The 19,993-nt window shown below is 37.0% G+C and overlaps 1 protein-coding gene across 9 annotated transcripts in view; it reads left to right on the top strand.

Moving 5' to 3' along the window:
* Window positions 1-19,993, top strand: part of KLHDC3 (kelch domain containing 3) — a 55,154-nt gene that overhangs the window by 28,156 nt on the left and 7,005 nt on the right. For all 9 annotated transcript variants that reach the window (XM_087931770.1, XM_087931802.1, XM_087931749.1 and 6 more), the window contains one exon: window positions 2,430-2,538. In XM_087931770.1, coding sequence (XP_087787896.1) covers window positions 2,430-2,538 — 109 coding nt within the window. The remainder of the gene's footprint in view (window positions 1-2,429; window positions 2,539-19,993) is intronic.

Raw genomic sequence — 19,993 nt, forward strand, 5'->3', positions numbered from 1 at the left:
CTATTTTAATCATGGAAATTTAGAAACATTCTAAAAAGCTTTCTCAGTCTGAACAGACAGACCTAGCAGGGGCCTCTGTAATTGTGTTAAATCTTTAAGATGTCTTTTCCTGTTTTTTAGGAGAAACATTGACCCTGTGTATTGATATTTAATGTATTAAATTGAATAGTTGTTGGGAGATACAGTTTTGATACCCTGCTTAGGCAGACATTCAATAAATTAAGGATGCATATACTACTACTTTTTGGCCTCAGTGGGTTGAATGAAAAGAAGGGCAAAAAAGTATTTTTCTGCTCTATGCATTCACTTTAAGTTCCTGAATTTTGTTCAGAAAAGCATATAGAAGCCCCTTGGATTCCCACCCACCTCAGTGGCTGTTCCTGAAACTGACATTTCTCTTTTCCCACGTCCCAAGGCACGTACACAGGAAAACCTGGAGAGATACAGAACAGGAGGCAAGAACTTAAATATTCCTATTCTTCCCATTCTTTTCTCTGTTATGCATAGCTTTAATTTGATGTGCTTAAGGAGAAGGAATACAATGAAATGAATATTATCCTAAAAACAATGAATGTTGTTATTTAGGGATTGAGCCAATAATTTCTAATTATAGCTGAGCCAGAAATCTGATCAGTACTTTAAGATCTTCCAGTATCAGTAAAAAAGCTCACAATGATTTATAATTCCAAAATATGTACCGTAACTTAATTATATCATAATGTTCTATTTTTTCAGAGATTTTAATTCATAACAATCTCAGTACTACATATTAAACCCACTTAAAAATAATTGCATCAAAGAGGATAATTAACTGCCAAAAACTTTAAAAAATAAAACATCTAGCTTACTTTAACAGTAAACACCAAGCAAATATTGCTGAACTGAGAATTTTATAATTTAGGGGTGACTATGTAAAAGATAGTTATTATTTACTTTTTGAAGATATATAAGAAGAGATACAACAATGGTAGAGTTAATATTTTTTCATTGTTTTTTTAATTAGGCATGATATAGGTGATTTAGTGTCCTTAAAGTAGAGTAATAACAATTGCATGAGCAGAACTGTTAGCTTTAAGGCATTAAAATCAATAAAATAATTTTGTTGGATTCAGTTAAAGTGTTTTTGATCCATTATCCTAAAACCCCATAGCCAAAATCTTTCATATCTCAATTACCCGCTTCTTGGAATAAAACAGATTTTTCTGTTTCCTTTATTCTCCTTCCCTTGCCGCATTCAAGAAATATCAAGAACAGTTATTTTCTTTTAATAATGAAATCAGTTGATGATTGGAGGCAAAATAAAGTACTAACACCAACATACTAGAGGGCCCCCAAAAAGTACCCCAAAAGAAAAAAGGACACGAAACGAACTACAGCCCAAGGAAGACTGCTTAATGGTCATTGAATACTGTTTGTTTGGGGGGGGGGGCGGAATATCAGAAACATTAATACCTGATATATAGGGCTGGCCACCTGGTTCAGTAGGAACAGTTTAGTACTCTATTCAGGCCTTCCTTCTTTCCTTTTTTCCTTCCTCTTTCCTTTCTTCCTTCCCTGTACACTTTTGCAAGGAGGATTTCTAATTCAAATGTTTTATGAGAAGAAAAATGTTTTCCAAGAGTAGCATCTATAAAGCTGTTTTTCCTTTGAATTTGCACATTTCTTCCCTCAAATGAAGAGAGTAACAGGCTTGTTTCTCTGGCTTCTACACTTAATGTATTTACCAAGAGGTGGCACTGTATCTACATGTATTCTTCAAGAAACTATGTATTATAAGCTTATTTTTGAATGTTTTCAAAGAAGTTATGTGGATTCTTATTTACCAATTCTCTTTTACCCTGCAAAGCAATTGATGTTCCAAGGATCCTTATGTTGTAAAGATCTATCTAAAATGAATGATTTGGGCTAAATGATTTGGAATCTTTGAACTGTGCTATCTGTGACTTCCCAAGACAACTCACAAGTGCTTGCAGTACTGTATTTGAAGATATGTAATACTGTGTTAGTTTACACCAGCTTCTAAGAAATTGAAGCTATGAAATCTGAATACATTTTCTAAAGGTATTTAACCCATACCAAGTATACAATTGGGGGATTTTGTATATTGTTGAAACACAACTCCTAACCGAACTGTGCATCTATCAATAAACTCTTACCTATCATCAGAGAACTAAAGCTCACAAACATAAAATACTACAAGACCCTGTTTTCTGAGAAACTTACAAGGGATATGGAATCTAGCTACCCTAAATTAAGTTCTTTTTATTAAGAAATGAGTAAGAAAACAGTGGAAGAAAAGATAAGATGCCTAAGCCATTGGTTTAGGTTCCATATAAGACATAAACTCTCTACAACTTGAGTTTGTCCCTTTGACTTATCTATAAATACCTTGCAATATTGGTATTTCACGGCCTATATGTTTTCTCCAGTCTCTTTTACCTGGAAGAAAATTGAACCCAAAGGGAAAGGGCCATGTCCTCGCCGTCGACAGTGCTGCTGTAGGGTAGGAGACAAGATCATCCTCTTTGGGGGCACCAGGTAAATAATATTTCATGTTGCCTTTATTAATGTTCTGTTTCTTCTGTATATTTGAATAAAATGTTTCCTAGTCTTAAATAATGTAAAATTGGGGGAAGGGGGGTTTCTATGAAGACAAAAAAAAAAACCCTGAATCATATAAACATTATTAATCATTCTAAAGCCTCTATCCAGTCTCTATCATACAATGGTTCTGAACCCTAGATATCCTAATGCATTCAAACTTCTAAGCCAATATATATATATATATATATATATATATTATATATATATATATATATATATATATATATATATATATATATATATATATATATATATATATATTTGAACCAGTTGTTCCTAACTTCATATCCTCCAGTTATTTTACACTGTATTTCCCATCTCGGATGGAAACAGTAGTTGTGAGGATCAAGAGAACATTCCATTTAGGAAGACTGTTTCCTGATGATTTCAAGAACCCCTAGATTCATTTTCAGTAGCTAATTCTTTGTGAAATAATAATCGTTCAAACACCTCTGGGATACAGTATATCAGACGGTATTAAAATGTCACTGAGATTGAGTGATGAAATAGCTACTGGTACCTATCCTAAAATGCCATGATTTATACACAAATTGAACATTTAAAAACTATATATTTAGACATAGCTTCATTCTGTTAATCAAGTTCTTTGTAATCATTTGCTTTTTACTCTGCCATCCTTTAGCGCACATTGTCTTGCTTTTATTTGGGGCAATATTGGTGGGAGAGCAGGGAAAGATTCCCCCCCCCCAAAGTACATCGGGGCACAATATTTTACTCGTCCTACTGCTCAGAACTAAAATATGAATGTCACAGTAGGGGTGAACTACAGTATTTAAAATAATTTGATTATCTTTTCTTTTGAAGTAGTGTCCATAGTTTGTCTTGAGTCATTTCTTAGGCAAATAGGCAGTTTCTTCAAGATGGTCTTCCTGTGTTTAGCTCGCAACTTAACCTTTTAAACGTCTCTTCTTTCTTGAATTTTACTGAAAATGTTAAGTGATTCCAAGTCATTCAACATTCTATGAATAAGATAATGGACTCTCATATAGAGTACATGCTTGATGCGGCTCCTACATCAGCGAACACATTCTTTCCTACATTGTGAACTGATTTTGAAAGTTGGATTAGCATTTCTGGTTTTGTGCTAAGATATTTAAAGTAAAGCAAATAACTGTTATTTGCTTGTGACTGCTCTGTTTTTCTATTACTTTTTTTCCTCCTTGCCTTATCACACATCCCAGATCCTAAATTCAAACAAATCCTTGCTTAGAACTGTTTCAAGCTGTTTATTTGATTTCTATAGCTGCCTATCTCATTAAGACTAGTAGAAAAAAAAAATCAAGCAATCTTTGACAAACCCAGTCTTAATCCAATTTAGTGAGTTTCTGGTTATTTATTGCATGACAATTGTTTAAAAACAAACAGAAGATCTTGATTTTTCCAATTTATATAAGGAGCATGCTCTAAATCCTTCACAAACTGTCCAGTCTCTGGGTTTATCATTCTGTCCTCCCATACCAAGAAACCATCTAAGTGCATATGTGTTTCTGTTTTTATAACATATCTTCTGTTGTTCAGTTAGAAATAGAATTGATTGGCTTATGGTTTTCTAATATTATTTTACAGTTTTGAATTAATAGAATGTCAATTTTAGGTTGATGTGTGTGTGCATTCAAGAGCTGGAAATGGAATGAAAATAATGCTGTATGGAAGAACCCAGGACGTGGGCCAGAATTTTTTTACCCCATTTTTTTCTTTGTATTTCAAAAAACAATGATCCTTTCAAATGAAATTCTAATTTTTTTCTAATGTTTTATTTTATTTTATTTTATTTAAAATACAGTATGTTTATAGCTGCCCATCTTCTGACCAACTCTGGGCAGCTTTCAATCAAACTTAAAAAATATACTGCCATTTTCTAAATTATTAACTTCAGAAATTTTCTTTTGCAAATTTAGAGATGAAGGTATTTCATAATATTTAGCTGCAAAATGAGATATAACATTTTGAATTGTATCCAATAATGTGAGCTGTTCTTTAGATTGGTACATTGGTTTTTCTTTCCCATCCCCATTTTAATAATAATAACTATAACAACAACAACTATTATTATTATTGTTGTTGTTATTACTATTTCATACTTGTACATTGTTAATACTTGCAACTCATCAGGGTTTACACTAAGCCATTTAAATAATAGATTGTAATTGAAACCATAAATAATAACATAAAATATATGCTTACTCTGAAAGAATAAGCAAGTACAAATACTGTGCATTGCTGCAGCTACCAAGCAACACTAATTCTTGAATACCCTGCCAAAAAGTTTTGCTTTGCCAACTTTGGAAAGGGATTTGCATCAACCCATTGTTCAAGGGGAAGGCTATTCCACAAGGTCAAGTTTGCCAAAGAGAAGCACCTTCTCTCTCCCTACCCCCCCACTCATTTCTTAACCTTTGTGTCCGGAGAACACTCAGCATCCCCTATCAGAAAAATAAATACAGGATGGGTCATTCCTATCTCATTTCTAAGCCATTTTGGTATACTTATAAATCACGCAGAGTCACACAAGTGTAATTGGCGGTATAAAAATTTGGCAAATATATAAGAAAGGAGAAGGGGTCTAAATGCCAAAAACAGCATTTGCAATCCACCCCAGAAACTGTTAGCCAATGCAACACCTGCAATATATCTGTCCATGGCTATAAAGGTTCTTACTGTCAGCATATGGGAACTATATTCTGCACAATTTGCAGCTTGTAAGTAATATGCCAAGCAGCAATTGCATGTCAAGGGCATTGTGGTAGTCTTCCCGCGGGGTGATTTATTTATTTATAAATTTTACTGGCTGCCCATCTTACCTCAGGATAAGTCTGAGCAGCTTATAATAATAAATTTCTGTTGCCAGAAATTCTTATTTCAAGGAGGAAGGCAGCTGGCACACTAGCCAAAACTAGCTATTTTTCAACCTTGTACTTGGACTTAATTTTCATAAATGTTAACCATACATATACCTCATGGAGCATTTCCTGTTAATAGATAATAGCAGTACACTTTTAAAATTTTGTCCAGTATGCTATCAGCATAGCTTGAATCTACTTCTATGCCGTACGCATTCATGCTATCCTATACAGTCTAGGATCTCAAACCTAAAGAGTATCTTGCAATCCAGTGTAAGTAGATGTTGCCTTTACCCATCCACTGGGGCAGGGGTCTGCACCATTTGGACCCATTTCCCACAGAAAGCAAAATACTGGGAGGCACAAAACCTGGGTGGGCATGACCAACACGATATCACTCATTCCACCCAATCACATGACACCCCCCCAGCCACATCTACCCAGGTTTTGTGGCTCCCATCTGGATGGAAGCGGGCTCCGTGGCAGGTGGGACAGAGCTGGGAGGGACATGCAAACCGAACATTTGGAGTTGTACTTGGCAGAGTTTGCAAGGAGGCTCAGTGGGGCCACTTAGTGGGGAAACCTCGGCCCGTTTAGTTCGCTTCAGCACAGGTTGGGAATGCAGAAGGAAATGAAACTCTTGATGTTCAACCCTCAAAGACTCCTTTGTATCCCAGAATTGTGCTCTCTCCCCCCACTTTCTTTCTCTCCTCCCTCCCTCCTTTTTCTTTCTTCCTCCTTCCTTCCTTTTTCTTCTTTCTCTCTCTCCCTCTGATTCTGATTCTTCTGGTGCTTCATCTCTTGGGTGCTTCTTCAGGCCATTGTTGGTGATGCACATACCTCGGTCGCTCTGGGAAACGTATGAACTGCTCTCTGTCCCTTACTTTCTCAGACCAGGTGAGGAGTGATAGGGAGGGGAGGGCAAAGGACAGGGCCAGTCAGTGGTGGGATCACCTGACAGGGAGCCCAGCAGAGGGACAAAAGAGCCCCATGTGGCTCGAGAGCTGCGGGTTGCCGATACCCATACTAGGGGATGGAACACGGTGTTCTGAATCATACTTAAGAATACCTACACAAATAGAGAAAAATCTCTGCTTCATAAAAGTAAAATGCAAAATGCAACATACATTTCCCCCCCACTCACTCTATGTTTTTCTTTTACTCCTTTCTTTAGAGTACCTCTTAGTGCTTCATTCTAATCTGGCAGGAGGAAAACATTAACTCCTGGAAAAAGTGAGGGCCATTTTCAAAATACAAATGGGCAATGAAGATAAAGATATATAGGAAAGGGAAGGTGGTGTTAAATTGCTAAAAAAGCTATGTGGGCTGCAGGGTACTTATAGGTAATATAAACAGTAGATATCTGTATTCTTGTCTTATTTCCTGTGTTGACATTTTTCTCTTTTTGGTGAATGCTATTGCTTGCCTTGAGCTTTTCACACAACTTGCACATTCCCCTTTAAGTAATAGGTTTCAGTCCAGCTCTAATGGAACCAATGAGTCTCATTCCAGCCTTTTTACCTGATATTTATGTGTAGTAGTGGTATAAGATGTTGCTTTTCAAATACAGGTAATCCTTAACTTACAACATCCATTTAATGACTGTTCAAAGTTACAACAGCACTGAAAAATTGAACTTATGACCATCTTTTACAGCATCCCCATGGTCACGTGATCAAATTTCAGATGCTTGGCAAACTGATTCATATTTATGACTGTTGCTGTGTTCCAAGATCACATGATCTGTTTTTGCGACCTTCTGACAAGCAAAGTCAATGGAGAAGCCAGATTCACTTAGCAACAGGGTTACTAACTTACCAACTGCAGTGATTCACTTAACAACTGTGGTAAGAAAGTTCATAAAATGGGGCAAAAGCTGTCTCTTTTAAAAACATAAATTTTGGGCTCAATTATGGTCATAAGTTGAGGACTACCTATATACACATAGGTGGTTTAAAAAAAACCTCTAAGGAAATAATTAACAATCTACTTATAGCAGGATCTTGACAAAATTTATTATTTTTTAAATTTTGTTTGCTGCAGATTTTAGTTTCATCTCTCAGAATTTGTTGAGAAGAGGGGAGTATTTTTATTCTTTTCTAAAGAAAAGATGAACAGTTATTTCCACACTTACATCTGGCAGTATTATTTAATCTAGGAAAGAACATTGGGTCACAAAAGAAAGTTTTACTCTCACCTCAGATTTTATATAAGGGTGCCAAGACAAAAAGCAGAAGCTAAGTTTATTAAGGACAGCAGCACTTGTTACAGTGCTTTGCATATATTATATATGCTATATGTAATGTAAACATAACAACATATTATTTATAGTGCCTTTCACTTTTCTCCATATTAGATACATGAAATAATAAGTGCCCATTGCAGTCATGAATTGTTGTTAGCTGCAAAGTTGTGTCCGCCCATCACGATCCCATGGACAACGTTCCTCCAGGCTTTCCTGTCTTCTACTATCGTCTGGAGTCCATTTAAGCTCATGCCTACTGCTTCAGTGACTCCATCCAGCCACCTCATTCTCTGACACCCACGTCTTCTTTTGCCCTCAATCTTTCCCAGCATTAGGCTCTTCTCCAGTGAGTCCTTCTTCTCATTAGGTGGCCAAAGTATTTGAGTTTTATCTTCAGGATCCGGCCTTCTAAAGAGCAGTCAGGGGGGATCTCCTCTAGGACTGACCAGTTTGATCGCCTTGCAGTCCAAGGGACTCGCAGGAGTCTTCTCCAACACCATTCTTTGGCACTCAGCCTTTCTTATGGTCCAACTTTCACAGCCATACCTTGCAACTGGGAAAACCATAGCCTTGACTATACACACTTTTGTTGGCAGGGTGATGTCTCTGCTTTTTAGTATGCTGTCTAGATTTGCCATGGCTTTCTTCCCCAGGAGCAAGCGTCTTTTAATTTCTTGGCTGTAGTCCCCATCTGTGGTGATCTTGGAGCCCAGGAAAACAAAATCTGTCACTACCTCCATTTCTTCACCATCTATTTGCTAGGAATTGAGAGGGCTGGGTGCCATGATCTTAATGTTGAGTTTCAAGACAATGTTTGCACTCTCATTCTTCACCCGCATCAAGAGGCTCTTTAGTTCCTCTTCACTTTCTACCATTAGAGTAGTATCATCTGCATATCTAAGGTTGTTGATATTTTTCCTGACAATCTTAATTCCAACTTTTGATGTCATGAATAACATTCCATAAAGTGACACTGAAGAACAATATTTTCCAAGAACAAAATGTTGAGGCTTGAACAGACAACTGTTTTCTGATTCTAGAATTACATACATATCTACTATATTATAAACAATTTAGAAAGCCTCAATCAAGAAACACTTCAGGTTGCATAAGTGTAACAATAATTGTAACCTGCAGTTATAAAACAGAATCCTACCTGAAAAACAGAATTACTTTTGTCTTTATAAGCAAATTTATATTTAATTGAAACATCTAACTTGATAGAAGCCTAGAATTAGGAGATTTATTAGTGGTGATATAAGTCAGGTGAAGTGATCAAGATACTTAAAACTGGAAAATTTGTGAATGCAACAATACTTTCCTTGCATAAGTTACTGACCAGTGCATTTAAACCTATATTCTAAGAGATGAATGTAACAGCTGCGTTCATTAGAAATTAAATTTTCTAAAATAATCTGTTTGCCTGAAACTTTTAAAATATTTTAAGCAATTAAAAATAATAAAACACTTGTTGCCTAACACTTAATCATCTGAAGCTAAATTTAATAAACCTTTTAAGAAATTGAAACCAAAAAAGGTCCACTAATTCAGTACAAACTATAGACCTCAGTTTGGGTAATGTTTCAAGCTTTGTAGACTGTGGTTTATGAAACTGGAAAGATGCTGTATGGTTGCACCACTATTTCTCTTATTATGTTCTAACCTCAGCATGATGTCTTTCATTCTAACTACAGTGTATTATTTGACTAAATAGCACTTAACACAATAATATTCCTGATTACTTTTCCAAGCAGATAGGTGCCAAATAAATGGTTTGGGACCATCTGAGATGCAGGATTTCTGGCACTAAACGAGTAGATTTGGGCAATTATTTGGATATAGTCCTGCCTGAAGATCCTTCTACAAGAGAATATATATTAAATGTATGTGATAAAGCTTGGGGGGGGCGGGGTGTTTAGGTAGGAGTATGTTGTTACTACACACCCGAATGTTTGCTATTACTAGGTTCAAGACATTCATAAAAACTGATTGCCAGAAACTTAAAACTAGTCAACTAATTTTCTTTATCTTAATTTATTCTTAATTGCCCTCAGCTGCTTCGTACTCTACTATCCTGGGTTGGAAGACAAACATCTGATTTGATGAAAGGCTCCGTTGATAATGATTCTTTTAAAATTGATAGTTCATGTTATTTGACCTTGATAAATCATAAGATCAAAAAGAACAGGAAGGTTATCTTGTCAAATATCTATTCCTGAAACACATGACTGGATTAGCTCTTAGTATGCCTTGTTCATGCACACTAATTCACATATATATAGGTTACTGTAATTAAAATTAGTGTATTATTAATTAATTATTAGTCATGTAATAAATTAGAGAAGAGCTGCTGCAAATTTGTAGACCTTAAAAAAGTTTATCACAAAGGAGATGCTTCTGAGAAGTCGATCTATGTAATAAATGCAATATCTAATTGTATCAGTTATATTAATTTACACGTACAGTACCTTCATTATAGTAAAGGCTAATCAAGTGTAAAGAGAAGTTATAGTAAATATATTTTTCTTTAAAGTATATATTTCTTCATAAAATAATATAAAGTATATATTATTCATAAACAATCACTCCATGAATTAGATAATTAAGTTTTGTATATTATTGTTATAAACAAGAATAGACTTCTTGTGTCTGTATTTCAGCTTCCGAACAAAATAATGATAGTTATTTAATAATAGTGACATCGTTGATAAAAAACAAAGAAATGGAAAATAAGATAACTAGAAAAAGTGAACAGATAAAAGACTATACCAAAGAGATGGAATATTAGAATACTATTTTGAAGTGTTTATTTTGATTATCACTTTTGCTTCTCTGAATATTAATGTATATGAAATGTCTCTTACTATTTTTCATTGCATGCTGCAATTTTCTATATCATTTGTTGACTTGATAGGACTGTTTATTGTGCAGTGTCAGATAAGTGGCTTAAAAGAAGGGGGTAGGAGAGCTGGACTCACTTCCTCTGAATAGCTATCAAGGAGCTGGCTAGACTGATAAGATGTTTTCCAGGAAGTTGTTGTAAAAGAAGAGGTTCCTGTGTATTGTATTGTCCTGAAAGTGACAGGTCACCAGGAAGTGAGGGGCAAGAGCAAAGCAGTAGATAAAACCACAGCATAGTGTAAGGATTAAAGTACTGATGGAAAAGTTACATCCAGCTAGTCTTTGGTTCCCTTATAAAATAGAACAGTAGCATCATGAAAGTGGGGAGGGACCTCCCTCAGTGTTAGTCAGACTTAAAGAAATCCTTATTTCTCTTCACCTGCATTTCACATATATGCATTTACATCCCTGTATGCCCACATATTTCTTTTGTTCAGTAGAGTAATTCAAATACAACATAGAGATTTTAAAGCAGAACAAAAACATTAAACATCTGTTTATAAGAAATAATAGTGGAATGGAAAATGGTTTTAGGAATTTAATCATCATCTCAGGGTGGGGAAAATGCTTTGCAATGTTTTTATTGGATTACCACAGGGACAGACAGATCCAAAGAACAGTAGGATCAATCAGTATTATATATTTCCTAGTCAAAATATTTTAATCATAGCAAGTAAATTGATTTAAAGAATGTGCTGTGGCTTCCATTGTTAAAATCAGTGATCAACACCCATTATTAATATTAATTAATTGAATACTTTTATTGAGTCTCTCTGTGGCTTTGGTAATCACTTTGAAAGTTTTGTCAGATCTAGAATGATTCCAGATATAGATGCAATATATGTCCAGTATAGACTCAGTTAGTGCAATAAATCACTTCACAGCTTCATTTTCTTTACTTTGCTCTGATTAATATACCCATGGTTCTAATAAAAAAACAAAACAAAAAGAAAATAGAACTCATAATTTCAAAGTCTGCTTAAAACTGAGATGTATCCAAAGAGTAAAAAGCTATCACAAATCTGAGTTCTTTTTCTCTTGCAGACCCCATGGTTAAATATAACTTCCATTGAAAATATGTTTATATTTGTACAGAAACTTCTATTGAAACCTTGCCATAGTTGAATTTTTAGCTGTAAAAATTAGAAAAGTTAATCATCACTATCTCTCATCTTTCCATTTGCCGGTGAAAGAAAAGCTTGGTATCACTGTAAATGTTTACAGTATCCATATGAAATGAATTGTGTGTTCACTTCTTAAACAGAAAATAAGTTTCCATAGAGATAGTGGGAATTTCATTTTCAGGATATCAGTTTTACAGTTTAATATGGAATATTAGACAGCAAAAACATTTGAGGTACATGGTGTTGGTAAATGTGGATTATTAGAGGGCATGTTTATTAAATTAATAAATTCTGAGTGTGATTGAGTTCAGAATGTAGTCGAAATCTTTCCATTTTAGAATCCTATAAGTTAATTGAAAAAAGAGGAAAAAGAATTGTAGTTAATAATACTGAATAACAAACAAAACCCGAATTCCAATTAATGTTGCATTCTTGCATTTACTATCTGTAAAATACTTTGCTGCTTTTTCTTACCGATAGTCTTACAAACTGTCATTCCAAACAAGCAGTGTGAAGCTTGCCTCAGGGTATGGCTGATAAAAATAGGTGCCTCTTCAAAACTGGGCCACAGGAGAAATTGACAAGTACATGTATGTAAAGCTGCAGCTGTGTGAGCAGAGTGTGCTTGTGAGCAAAGATCCATTCACATGAGTGGAGGGTGTGCGCATGCTTGCACAAATAGAGCTGTGTGCATATATATGCTCCTGCCACTCACATGTTCCCCACATGCCGCTAGCTGGAAAGACTGGAGGCTGCTGCCCTGAAATATTCCTCACTGAGGGCAACTCACTCAGGAAGTCTGGTCTTGCTCTTCAGCAGTTAATTTGGTCTTGAAGCCTAATATCTCTTAGCCCTGAAAACATGTCTGTAATACAGGTAGTATCATGCCCCCATCGGAGTCTGAATCTGAGGAGGAAGACGAACAGCCATCAGGGAATGGGAGAGTAGCTCCCTTGGCGTTGGAGGAAACTGGGGAAAGGCAAAGTCAAGCTGGGCCGAGCAGGGAAGAGGTAGAACAAGGGAGAGGCAAGACCAAGGCCCACCCCCTCTTCACCCTAGGGCACGCAGGGAAGTACGGAGAAGAGAGCAGCATGGGTTGCGTGGCTTACGAGGGAGGAAAGGGCCCTGATTATCTTTACACACCTGGAGAGGGAGTTTAAAGGAGAACCAGTTGGGAGGGGCATTTGTCAGGAACAAACATTGAGTTTATCTAATGTCGGCTGCTGTTATCTGAGTTCCTGCCATCCTCTCAACTGGTTTAATTTACTGCCGTGTTACTTCATTTCTGGAACTCCTTGTCTTGCCCTGCAGGATTTATTACCTTATCTTGCTTTGTTGGATTTATAGTTTAAAGTTTTCTGTTTATAGCATTTTAGATTGGAATATCTGCAGCCAAAGGCTGTTGCAGGTTCCTGGGAGAGTTTTTCTCCAGACCGGAAGGTAACTTGGACATTGGGGGCAAAGTTGGAGCTAATAAAAGGACCTCTACTTATTATCTAGCTGAGTTACCTTTGTGCCACACCCTGGGTCCTCATAGATAGTCTTCTTGTTACAACCGTTTGTTTAGTGGGTATTCAAATTTTCAATGGCACTCAAAAAAGTGACTTACAACCATTCCTCACACACATGAATGTTCCAGCATCCCCACAATCAGGTGATCAAAATTTGAGCACTTGGCAACCAGCATGCAGTTACGATGGTTGCAGCATCCTGGAGTCATGTGATCGCCATTTGTGACCTTCCTAACTGTCTTCTGGCAAACAAAATCAATGGGGGAAGCCAGATTTACTTAACACCCCCATTGTTCTCTTAACGGCAGTGATTTGCTTAATAAGCATGGCAAAAAAAGATCATAAAATTGGGCATGAGTGACTTATTTAACAACTGCTATGTTTGGCAACCAAAATTTTAGTCTCAGTTGTGGTAATAACTTGAGGATTACCTCTACACTACAAATTGCCTCCCCTCCCCTAACAAAGATAGGAAGCCCATTATGGTTTCCTGATTTGTGGTTACAAAATAAGATTATTTTTCCTAGAAAGCTTCAAAATTGTGGTAGTCTTTGCAAAGTTTTTTTTTAAATGCACAAGTATATGACAGAGCTTTGCAAGAAGTATCAATTTTGTCAAAGTATAAGGAACATGGAAATGTGTTGTCATTATTACAGTACTATGTTTTTGCTTCTCATGGTAAGAATGATTTAAAGCTTCTGTGCTTTCATTCTCCGGTGAAATAATGAGAATTTTCACTGATGCATATCTCTAAAACTAAAGTAAAACTGAGTAATTCTTCTATTAAAGTAAACTTTTATCTACCTTAAATTTAAATGTAATTTTCAGTCCTGAGGTGCAGTTTCTAAATTGCTTAAAGAATCTATAATATCATTTATTTCCAAAACATCATTTGCTAAGCTATGCTAAGATCAGTGCAGGCAGACTGTTTCTACAATTGATTTAGCTCTGTGGCCCCTTTTCTTCAAATTCTTGTTTAATCACACTAATTTGATTCAAGTCATGTCGTTCAATAGTTGTTGGAAGATTTTGTGTAAAAGTATTTACTTTTTATTGTCTTTACTTTTCTCTTACTCCCCCTACTTTGCTAATTATTTAAGCTTCTCCTGTGATTCACCTCATTGCTTTCTTTTCCATTCTTCCTGTAGCATGGGCCTGTGTTACACATGCATCAATAGTCTTTCTTTTTTCTGCCTTGAATTCTGTCTTGATTTAATTAAGAGTTGGTGATTGAATGGTAGCAGGATCTATTTCTTCAGAGACTGGTTCCAAGGATCTCTAGAGAACTGGCAATTTGAATATTTTTTCTAATGTTACTGGATTTATGTGAAAATATTCATTAAGCAGTCTAAAGGAATTGCTGTTCACTGAACAAGCTAAGATTATAATTTATTGGGTACCTGTGCTGTTTTGTATTTAAAATTTGTTAAAAATCAGGAACTAAAGAGTAAAAATGTGTAGTACATGGTTTGACGTTAAAGATTACTAGTGACATGTTAAATACTGTGTGCACTATTAAATCCAGTGATACATAGAGTGATTATCTGAAAACAATAGGTGCAATAAATTCCTATTCTGTAAAGACACTTCATTCAACATTGTTATCTGGAAAAATGGTATAATGAGCAGCAGAAATCAATCTCCAGAAAGAAGTCAAAAGGTGCAATAAAGTTAGCATAGTTTAGATCAGTGTGATCCAGGGTTGTTTCAAGTTCCTAAATGTAAAACCTATAAGTGTACATATACTACCAATACTTTATTTGGTGTCCTTTTAAAAGCGTATTAGCTAATTAATTAAATAAATTATTATGGACAGTTGTTTCCCCCATTCTCTGTTCTTCAGAGGAGATTTTCTTCATGTGGCCTTTTACAAATACCATCAATCCCCTTTTATTGAATGTTTATATAAAAAAGTAAATCTTCACTTTAGGATACTAACTTATGAAATATAAAGTTACATTGAGGTGGAAGCAGAGCAACAGCATGGGAAGAGGGAAACAGAAACTGAACAGCTATATAGCAGAGCATGGCTCTAAATAGGACCAAACAAACAAAATAATTGTTTTACCCATATGTTAGAAAAAAATGGCAGCAATAGATAAAGTGATCCTTCTTTCTTACTCTGTGTGAGGCGTAGTGTTGTGTTAAGTTTCATTCACTTATTTGATGGCATGAGTAGGATTGGATGAAGAGGTCTCTGTCTTCTTTGCAAGGATAGATGAGACCTTGTGCTTTCATCTTATTTTTTTATTTAGAAGCTATTTTGAAATATGCCATTTCCACACACAGCCACTATTTAGTGACTAGTTCCTACAACACTTTCAAAATTTCTCATGTGTGAAAATTTTTAGAAAGGTTGGTGCTATCTTATATTGTTGATTATATATTTAATGATGTTTTTAAATTTTATTTAAACAAATACATTGAAGGACAATAAATTTTAATAATACCACATTTCTCACAAAATAAGGCTGGGCCTTATTTTTTCTTTGAGCCCTGAAAAAAATGGCTAGGACATCTTTTCAGGGGTGAATTAATTTCTTCCCCCTCTCTGTGCACCAGCGCCGTCTCCAACAACAGCTCCTGAGTCACTCCTGCTTTTCCCCCGTCCCCGTAACAACAGGAAAAAAAAGATTTTGAGGTACCTGGGAGCGCTGTGCACTGTGTTTTGGTTTAATCCCAAGCAGCTGGGTGGGCATGAGAAGAGCCGAGTGAGTCTCTACTGTTGCTACCCTTGGTGCTCCAGCCTCGGGCTCTGCAAGTTTGCAAAAGTCCCGGTGCACAGCCCGTTCCTGCATTCCAAGCACCCAGGCTGAGCTACAGCTGTCCCTCTCTCACCAGCGCTGTCTGCAACAACAGCGGCAGCAGCGGCGGGAACCGTGGAAGTTACGGATGTGGCTCCCCCACCCGAGAAGCGGCTGAAACGCTTCCATGGTTCCTGCCGCTGCTGCCACTGTTATTGGAGACGGCGCTGGAGAGAGAGGGACAGCTGCAGCTCGGCCTGGGCGCTTGGAATGCAGGAACGGGCTGCGCACTGGGACTTTTGCAAACTTGCAGAGCCCGAGGCTGGAGCACCAAGGGTAGCAGCAGCAGAGCTCGCTCGGCTCTTTTCACGCCCACCCAGCCGCTCGGGATTAAACCAAAATGCAGCGTGTGGCGCTCCCAGGTACCTCAAAATGTTTTTTTTTCCCTGTTGTTATGGGGATGGGGGAAAAGCAGGAGTGACTCAGACACTGTTGTTGGAGATGGCGCTGACGAGAGACGCCAGCACCGGTGGGAACCATGGAAACTATGGAGGCCCGAGAAGTGGCTGAAACGCTGCCGAACATCCACACCGACGCCGCCCGCCTGCTGACCCGGGTAAGGGAGGGGTAAGGGAGCCCTCCATGCTCCACCGTGGTGTTAGGAGCAGCTGATGGTGAGGCGTAGCTGCCCGCGGGGCACTCCTAATGGCAAGTTCCCCCCTGCCCCCCCAATTTCACATGTTTTAAACTAGGCCTAAATTTGGGGGGGGGCTAAATTTATGTCTAGAAAACATGCTGGGTCTTCCTATTGGGGGGGGTGTATTGTTGGAGAAACACAGTAATAATAATTTTAATAAATCAGAATATGTTTGCATTGGAATAATGAGGATGTTAGCTGCTATTGAGTCAGGCTGATTCAATTCCTGTGAGGACCAATATTATCAATCTCAATTTGACCTTGGCAACAACTCACTATTACTTCAGGGACATTCCAGTGATACTTTTGATTCCATCCATCTATCTTATCAGTGTTCTTATACTTTCAAGATGTAAGATGAAAGTGTAAATTTGCTCTCTTTTGCTCAACATTATACACAGCTTGAAACATTTTACTTTCAGGAAAGCAAGGAAAACTTTTTCACTTTGCCTTGATTAAAATTTTGTATGCCAACTACAAAATAAAATTGTTTAGGAGCCAAATCTAGTCAATGGGCTACTGTAGTTGGACTTCTTAACCAGAAACCTCTACAAGGTTCTATCTATATTCTACTAAAACTCTTGGTTCCTGTAATCTTTAACTGAGTGAAACAGTGCATGACAGGACAAACCCTTTTGAACCTATGTACAATTGCAAAATGCCTCCAACATTCATGTCCCAGGACTCCTTTGGAATGAAATTTGGCAAATTTTTAAAAACATTTTATGTCATAAACATTATCATAATAGTTTGACATAATTCAAAATGTCATAAAAAATTTTCCTGCACATGTTTGACTCTGCTACATAGGCAGATACATCCTTTCCAGTGAAGGCACTACATTAGGACTCCTCTTATTGTTGAAAGCTTTGAGGAAACTGGTAATGAAGGAACATCTCTAAAAGGATGACCCAAGGGGTAATGAGTTGTCTAGTAAGCAAATCACATTATACACTAAGTAATTGCTGTTGTTACTCTGAAGGTTATAAAAGGCTACATAGTTTTCATTTATCTAGACTTACAGCACAATCTAGCCATGTGTCAGCTCCTCTAGGTAGAGCAGATCAACCACAGAAACATTAAAACTACTTTTATTGACACAGAGCCAATTTGGTCCAGTGATTAAGGCACCAGGCTAGAAAGCCGGAGACCCTAGATTCAAGTCCTGCCTTAGTCCTGAAAGCCAGCTGGGTGACTTTGGACCAGTCACACTGTCTCAGCCCAACCCACCCAACAGGGCTATAGTGTGTGTGTGTGCGTGCGTGTGTGCGTGTGTAATAAGATGCATCAGATATGTTAGCTGCCTTGAGTTATTTGTAAAAAATAATAAAGGCGGGATATAAGCAAACAGAATTCTACAAGTCTTATTCTGCTGTACTTTGCCCAATTAGGGAAGTTTCTTTACCCCTTATCACTTGGGTAGTGGAGCTTGTATATGCATATCTCTTCAAGTTCATCTTCATTACTATCTACATCAGGCCAGGAATGATAATGTATAATTGAGTATCAGCATACATATGACACCAATCCCTATGGCATCCCATAAAACAGCACCATCCCGCTGGAACCACATATTGAGGAAGGAGCAGAACCATTCTAAAACACTGCTTTTGATCTCTAAATTTTGTGTAGGCGATGTAGAAAGATACCATGGCCAATGATATCAAAGGCTGCTAACCAGGAAGGGTATTCTATCTCTAGCAAAGATTACCAAGTAAAGCAACTCGGTCTTGGGCCTATGCCCAGGCTTGAAACTAGACTGAACATTATCTAGATAATCTACTTCATAGGGTATTTTGTGGCTGAATCCCTACCAGATGCTTAGCAATATTTGAGAAAAGGTTGGAGACAGAATGATGTTTACTAAACTCAACTGGATCCAGAGAGAGACTCTTAAGGGATGGGGACATACCATGGCCTCTTTCAAGACTGAAGGAATAATTCCTTTCCAAAGTTCATATAACCTTTCATATCTGGTACATATAGTATAAGATATGCCAAATATTAATGCTTCAAAGGAGAGTTCCACAAAATACATTTCCATATACCATAGTTACTTAACATCAAATGTGTATTTTTTCCTAAAAGCCTTAAAGTTGATTAACTATAATTTAATTCAGACTGGCTGTTCATGTACCTTGAGTTTAGTGCAGAGCAACAAGAGAAAAAAAATCTTCTTTTTTTGCCTGCAGTCCTGTTTTCTTAATTACTTAACTCTTAAAAATAAATATATTTTAAAATGTGTGCCTTACATATTAAAGTCTCTTGCTTTAGATCTTATTTGAATTTTTAAAAGAAACAATACATGAACGAATGATTTCAACTTCAGAGAAGAAAGTAGATGTTCCTGATGCCTGGGAGTAATCTAATATGATTCCACCCCCCACCCCACCCCCAAGTGGGTAGCCTGTTAGGAGTCTCTATGACCTTCTGTGATAATGAAATCTCCAGATGGTGCCAGAACATCCGGTCCTGCCTGTTGTGGGGGCAGTGACGAAAGCTTTGTTTGTTTGCTAGGGTAGCAGGAGAGGCTGGAGAAATCAAAGTAACAGTGTAAGTGATTCTGTAGACAGATCAAGTATACATTTCCTTTTTCTGACATTGTTTATGCTTCTTCTCTCTTAAACTCTGGTTGCTGGACCCTTTGCCCTTGCTTATTCTGGGTATTCTTTTGTGTCCATTTAGAAACTTATGAAAAAGTATTACCTAATAATCATTCTTAAATTGGATATTTAAGACAAACCTTTCACCTTAATATTACAATTAAGTCTAGTAATATTAACAAAGAATAGAAGAATTCAAATCTATCTCTAAAGCTAGGATAGAATAGATATCAACGGAAAGTTCACATAAATGGTGTGAACAAAGGCTTTTCAGGGAAAGTTCTGCCTGTATGGGAGGGGACACCATATTTCTTGATAGCTGTCCAAAATGCTGCTGTTAAGTATGGGACATGGCAGGCGGTAGGCACACGGCAGTGAATAAAGTGCAATATCTACTTGGGCCATGCAGTGTTTCAGATTCAGTCTTCAAAAGGTACTTCAGAGTATGCAGAAGGACAACATACCATCTGTCTGCAATATTTTAAAGCGATTCCCTTTTCCTCCAGGACTCTGCAGTTGTGCAGCCTCAATGTTTACTGTTTAGGAACAAAGCATGAGGCACAAATGCCAGACTTGCAGAAGAAGCAGGAGGTGTGAGGAAGGCAATGTTATGTGGTTAACTAAAGTAGTGAAGGCCCCAGTAACTATTTCACATTTAGGATTTTTTTTAGATATAAAACCCAGGTAAATTATTTTCAAAATT

The sequence above is a fragment of the Pseudonaja textilis genome, chromosome 1 (assembly GCF_049901715.1).
Source record: "Pseudonaja textilis isolate UNSWEBS1 chromosome 1, rPseTex1.2, whole genome shotgun sequence".
Lineage (NCBI taxonomy): Eukaryota > Metazoa > Chordata > Lepidosauria > Squamata > Elapidae > Pseudonaja > Pseudonaja textilis.